The sequence below is a fragment of the Sphaeroforma arctica genome (genome assembly GCF_001186125.1).
Source record: "Sphaeroforma arctica JP610 unplaced genomic scaffold supercont1.739, whole genome shotgun sequence".
NCBI classification, from domain to species: Eukaryota; class Ichthyosporea; order Ichthyophonida; genus Sphaeroforma; species Sphaeroforma arctica.
Genome location: NW_014039819.1, coordinates 39,803 through 46,162, shown reverse-complemented (window position 1 = coordinate 46,162; position 6,360 = coordinate 39,803). Strand labels below are relative to the sequence as shown.

Genomic DNA, 6,360 nt, shown 5'->3' with positions numbered 1-6,360 from the left:
CAGTCATAGTATATTCTCAGCACTTGTTTCCAACCAGTTAGGATCTACAAACTACTATTAAAACAACCCATAGAACTACATACCCAAAGATACCAAGCCACATAGCAAACTAAACGCAGCGCAACAACTCAGCCATTAGACAGTTCAGTTAGCCTCTACCTGAGAAAACAGGGATTAAGGCACAAACTGCGACACCTGCCGGCCGCCACAGGTCTTCGGACACAAGGCATTGTATATAGCAATAGCGTGTAAACAAATAAAGATACCTAAACCCTAAACCTAAAAACCCTAAACCCTTGAATTATGTAGATTTTGGCATATCACAATTTCAACAATTTGTAAAACACTTAAAATATGGACACTTCAATCCTGGTATCATTTTGTTTAAAACACTACGTTGGAGTTTATCGCTAATTGATTGCAGTATGGAAACCTATGTCCTGTTTCAAGCCTCGAAAACTTAAATGTCAAGGTTCGTAGATGATGGACAATTTGTGACCTGAGGATGTCGTTCAATGAGTTTAAATGATTGCGACACGGACACATATGTCCGTATTCAGCATTATGCGGAAATTTTAACATAAAAGTTTGGGAACTATGTACACTTTCGTTCCGTTTTTCACCATCGTGAAAAGCACTTGATTATTAAGGTTTGTAGAACAATGGATAATCTCAGAATCAGTGTTCAGGAGCTGTAGAGACTCGAAAACTGTACTTCAGCATTATGAAAGACACTTTAAAGTCAAACTTCATAGAAATGTGAATGAACACGGTGCCTTCCGCTATTGTCGCTGGATAAATTTAATTGATAGCAATATGGATTTTTGTTTCCTGCTCTGAATACATTGTAGAAAATTTGAATGTCAATATTCGAGAACTATGGGGACATCGTATTCAGCATTATGTTCAAAACTCGAATATCAAGGTTCGGGAACTTTGGACACCTAGATTCTGTTCTTCAGCATCATCAAAAGCACTTGAATGTTAAGGCTTGTAGAACAATGGATATTTTGTCCTCCGGGATTGTCGCTGAATGAATTCAAATAATTACAATTTGAACAAATTTTTTTTTTTTCAACATAATGCAGGAAATTTATGTATCAATTCTTTTTTGAACTATGGATATTTATATCCCATATTCATCATTATGCGCTATTAAAATTTAATACGCCTACATCCCGTGTTTCAGCATCGTGAGGAGAACATTAATGTAAGGGATTGTAGAAAAATGCAGACCTTGTATTCCGAGATTGTCACCGAATGAATTAAATGATTGCAATTTGGGCATTTGTGTCGATTTCTTAGTAACATGTGGATAATTTGAATATCTATGTTCCGGAATCAGGGACTTGGTGTCACAATTTCAACACTACGCGGAAAAATGGAATATGAAGGTTCGGGAACTGTATAAACTTGAGTACTGTATTTTAATGTTATGAAAACGACTTTAATGATAATTTTGATATATGTGAATGGTCACTTTGCCTTCTGGTATTCCTATTTGATGAACTTAATTGATAGCAATATAGACATTTGTTTCTGTATATAGCATAATGCAGAAAAGTCGAGACGCTGCCTGCCTGGATTGTCGCTGAATGTATTACAATGATTACAATATGGACATAAATGTACTTTTCTTAAGCCTCCTACAGAAAATTTAGATATCGATGTTCGGGTACTATGTGTGTTTATGCCCCGTATTCAGCATTATGCATTAAATTTGAATATCAAGGTTCGGAATCTTTGGACACCTACGTCACTTCAATGTTAAGGCTTGTAGTAAAAAAAACGAGAATGTCAACGGTTCGTAATTGGAATAAAGCATCGTGGTTGCATGTATAACTGCCCCACTGTACTGTTGGCTAGGGCCATATCTTGCTACTTACAGTACCTTGCTCGCTGTGCGGTTTGTGGCTTCTTTCATCACATATAGATGGAATGCTCTCGTAACGTTTGTGTACTATCGTAAAACGATTGTGTTTTAACTGCCTCTGCGATTGTACTTTCCCGAAGGCGTGGTATTCTTTTTAATACAGTATGCTTACATGATACTATATCAGTATCGTCAGTAGCATATCCTGCAAGTACTCGATAAAGCTACAACAAAATTCAGATTCGGCTCCGCAACCGCAGTTTTTTCTGTCATGTTTATCTGCGGGCGGCCAGAAAGATTTAATTGCTGGCTGGTTGCTATATTCGGCGCTAGCTTCTGATCACAGCTTTTCACACGGTTCCCTTCACTCTTGGCTTTGGTTTGAACGCGAAGTGCAGTAGTGTCCTGTAAGTTGAAGCAAAATTTTAAGCATACAGAACTATGGACCTATACGCGCACTGAAATATATCTCGCAACTGGCAGGCTGTCAGTATTGTTAACAGTGTCTCTCCGGTACGCATAAGTTGACTGAAAAGATAGAGTACTAATATGCTACTGAGATCTACGAGCGCTCTATTAAGGGAGTCCCGGAAACAGCTCACAGTAGGGTACGTTCTGATCAGTGATTGTGCAACCGTGTAGTAATTTGCCACAACTGACAACCAAAAATATGACAACAAATACAGCAGGCAAGCGCAAAATTTATCGAATTAGCTGCAACAACAATCAAGTTGGCATGGAATCAACAGGGAAAAATTTGACACACCCCGCGGATTTTGGCTGCACAGTTTTGGGTCTTTTGGAGCCACTGACCTTCGGTAGGCCCCTGGGCCCTCTCCTGGGCTTCGCACTGTGTGGTGGCACTCGGGAGATGCCATTGCGGGTTGCTCGATCCAATCTATCTTGCTCCAGCGCCTGCAGAGGCATGGTGTGCCTATTGATGCAGGGAGGTAACACATACGACGACTCTTTCGCTTCTCTCATTGAACTATTGTGGGCGGTTGTGTCGTCTCCACTGTCGTCCATACAGAAAGTATCTCCGTTTACTCTTAAATTAGCTTCTGAATCACCTATACGTATTTCTCCGGTTCTGTCCACACTAGCGGCATCCGAGTTTGCTGGTGACCTGACTTCGGTATCCATGGGCACTTCCTTGTGCATGTGGAAAGCTGCCTGACCTACTACACTCCTCACTCGCACGTTGTCGCTTGTAGAGTGGGGAGGGCGTGATAGTCCATGTCTGAGTTTCTGGGTCTTCTGTTGCACACGTGGTGGAGAGGTGTATGCACGTAGTGATGATGTGTGTACAAGTGTGTCCGGTGGTTCACCATCGGTCTGGTCAGTACTCGAAGGCCTCTCATCCAGCACACGACTAGCATTATCTGGTTCCGAGTGATCGCTTTGTTTCTCCCCCTTTCTTATGGAGCTCGTATACAACGCATCGTCACTTACATTCTTGCTATGTCCATCATGACTTACATTACTATTGTGCGCGTGCATATTCTCTTTATCAGCCTCATCCGGCGGAAGGCAGTCGCGCACATCCTTCCCTAGCCGCTTGGGCAACTTACCACTACTCTTCCGCATACAGTCAAATGGAAACTGTTGTACAGAATGCGACCCCATTTTGCGCAATGGTAAGCTGAAGCGTTTGCTATGCTGCATGGCAATGTGCTTCAACTTCTCAGCCTCCTCGTCGCTCACAGTAGTGTAGTATCCGTCTTCTATAGCGCCCCCTTCACCCTCGTCTTCATCAATGTAGTCTAAGCTTTTACCGCCTCTATGCCTACTACCGCCTATATCGGTGAGCCACTTTGCCTGCGGTTCCCTGTGACTGTGAGCATGGTGGTTGGTATGTTTGCTTCGGGCGTTTGTGTCGCTGAATTCCTTTCTTTTCAGCGGCAGTCTTTCCATAGCCTCAAACGAACTCTGTTGACTGAATAGCCCGTTCCCATTCACACCCTTCCTGTTATATCTGAAATCATTCAAGTTTGTGGAAGGTGCTGCTTTGCCACCATTGCCATTGGTTGTACTACAATCGTTGCGCCTGTCAGTTGCCTGTCTGAGTTTGTTAGTGTTGTGACTGGTGTGCATATGAACGGTTAATGCGTCATCCACGTTGCGGGATTGTGTATGTCCAGGCTCTACATCATCATGGAGTGTTCTGACGGCATTTCCCAATGTTTTTCGCTCGCGTGCAGTATCTGTATGGCGATTTGCGCCAAATGAGAACATGTCTCTGATAGACGCACGTGCGTTTGTAGTGGCTGACGTCCGGTGTGACGTGTCTGTAGCACGAGCGCACGAGTCTCTCTCAGTTTCCAGCGTACCATTGTGTGGTCTGTGTGGCACGTGTTGCTTCATAGCCTGCAGGTCGGTCAGAGTGAACATCCCAGGTACTGCAGGTGCGGGTGCGGGTGAAATAGGTGGTGCAGTGGGTGGTGCAGGGGTGGAGACCCCCCTAGACACACTCTTTTTCTTCTTTGTTCTGGCCATGTCAAATAGCGACGGCTGGCCTTTCGGTAGTGGCAATGGGGCCTTGCGAGTGCCCTCATCCGTTTTCTGGATCAAAAAGTTTGCATTTCAAATAGTTAGTTTTTAATACGCTGTAAATCATTGGCCATGAATCTTCCCGCAACGCACACCAAATGATGCACATACCTTCGGCCGTTGGCTATAGTAGTTGTTCGTTGGTTTGTCATCCGCCCACCCGCTGTTCCTGTCATTCGCGGTGCCCTCACAGTTAGGACTGGGGATTGCATAGAGTTCTAACGTTTTCGGATTGAGTTCCCCATTCGCCAGTCTCTGCGCCACATCGTCTTCCAGAAGCCTAGATTACAGACGAGAGTATTTAAAAATCTACATTTCCTAAGGCATCGTTCGCACTCGAGCGATTAAACACAGTGTTATGCCATGAACGTGTGTTTGTGGCATGTAGGTGTCTCAGTGCTTTCCGCTTTCATGCGCTCAACGTAGTGTTTTAGTGTGGAGGATTGGCCTTTGCCACTCCTCTTAGAATTGCACAGAGTTCGCACTCCAATGGTGTCAGTCGCAATCGGTAGACAAGTCGCTTCTTTATGGAAAACCCCAAACACACGAGCACACGTTACCATATGATGATTGATATGCTACAAGTGCGTAGCTAGATTTCTTGGGCTTCAAACTTCCTGGAAAGGCAGTCACTGCTGCTATAACCGCTATTATATACACAACAGTGCAATATATAGGGCCATTCACATTCTGGCTGGAATAAACATAGTATCACACTCGAGAGCCACGTATTGCAGCAGCCAGTGGCCACGATCACGTACTGTAGCACTGTGTTGCGCAACAACTGGAAAGCACCAATCACCAGAAACAGGGTCTATCACATCCTTATGTCGCGCATTCGAACCAACCTGCCGAACAAGCCGTCCAAGGTTTAGGGTTTCTGCAAATACAACCTGCACGACCTCTGAAGACGACATGTCACAATTGCAACAAGACGCTTTAACACATGTTGCAATGAGAAAATACCACGGAGCAACAAAACACACTGTGTTCTGACATACGGGCCAATGTAGTAGTCTCTGTTTTCTTGTGTGGCGGCATCGATCTCCTCTACCTCCTCGAAATCAGATAACGGGACCAGCATTTTTAAATCGGGATGGTACACGCGTTGATACTTGAACGTCTGCAAAGCCCGCGCAAAGTCCACTGGGTAGGTGGAGGGGATGGTAAATTTATTGCTGGCTCTGAGGCGGCGGATGGCCTGGTGCGCCGTACCGAACTGTTTGATGTATTTGAACGCGGTTTTGATGCCCATGCCTGTGACAGATGGCAGATAGTCACACCCCGACAGAATACACATCTCCAGCAATTGGGTGTCGCTGAAGGTGCTCATAGGGACTCCTATGGCCTTATCGTCCTTTAGCAACTCTTTGTCGTACATCACACACATGCCCGTGGGCTCGAGCTTGTAGATAATCTGAATTCATCGCAGATATTCCGTGCCATTTGAGTACGACGCGAGACATCTAATTTAGTTTCTCAACGCATAACAAGTGTGCAAATATCGGGAAAGCAAAAAACAATTAAAACGATAAAACAATAAAGCAATAAAACAATGAAATGAGGTGGTTCTTAAGGTAACAGACATGAAGCAAAGTGCACCTTAGAGCAACCGAAAGCAATGAGATCCGAGTCTTCGGTAATGATAGCGGCCACTCTGTTGGTGGTGGCCAGGAACGCCATCTGCGAATCAGCCTCATACGGTGCAACGATGAACCGCACGTGCATCTCTCTACACATCTGGTGTGTGGGAAGAAATCTCAAGTCAATGGAGAACGAGCAGAGGATGGGCTAACGTTTGGGGTGAGGTGAATGACACAACAGGGATATGAATATATCATCACATAGATCCATAGAGTGTCTGCGCATTGTCATGGGCAACAGAAATGGTTGCGGATTCATATATATATATATATACATATATATATATATACACA

The 6,360-nt window shown here is 44.2% G+C and overlaps 1 protein-coding gene across 2 annotated transcripts in view; it reads right to left on the bottom strand.

Moving 5' to 3' along the window:
- Positions 1 to 1,997: 1,997 nt before the first annotated feature.
- The window catches only part of SARC_08324, a gene marked incomplete at its 5' end in the record, with an annotated part of 7,688 nt that continues 3,325 nt past the window's right edge, over positions 1,998 to 6,360 (bottom strand). The window contains 5 exons of one of the 2 annotated variants that reach the window (XM_014297708.1): positions 1,998 to 2,278; positions 2,640 to 4,435; positions 4,535 to 4,703; positions 5,425 to 5,840; positions 6,026 to 6,163. In XM_014297708.1, coding sequence (XP_014153183.1) covers positions 2,224 to 2,278; positions 2,640 to 4,435; positions 4,535 to 4,703; positions 5,425 to 5,840; positions 6,026 to 6,163 — 2,574 coding nt within the window. In that variant the 3' untranslated portion in view covers positions 1,998 to 2,223. The remainder of the gene's footprint in view (positions 2,279 to 2,639; positions 4,436 to 4,534; positions 4,704 to 5,424; positions 5,841 to 6,025; positions 6,164 to 6,360) is intronic. The other variant, XM_014297709.1, reaches the window with a different exon arrangement.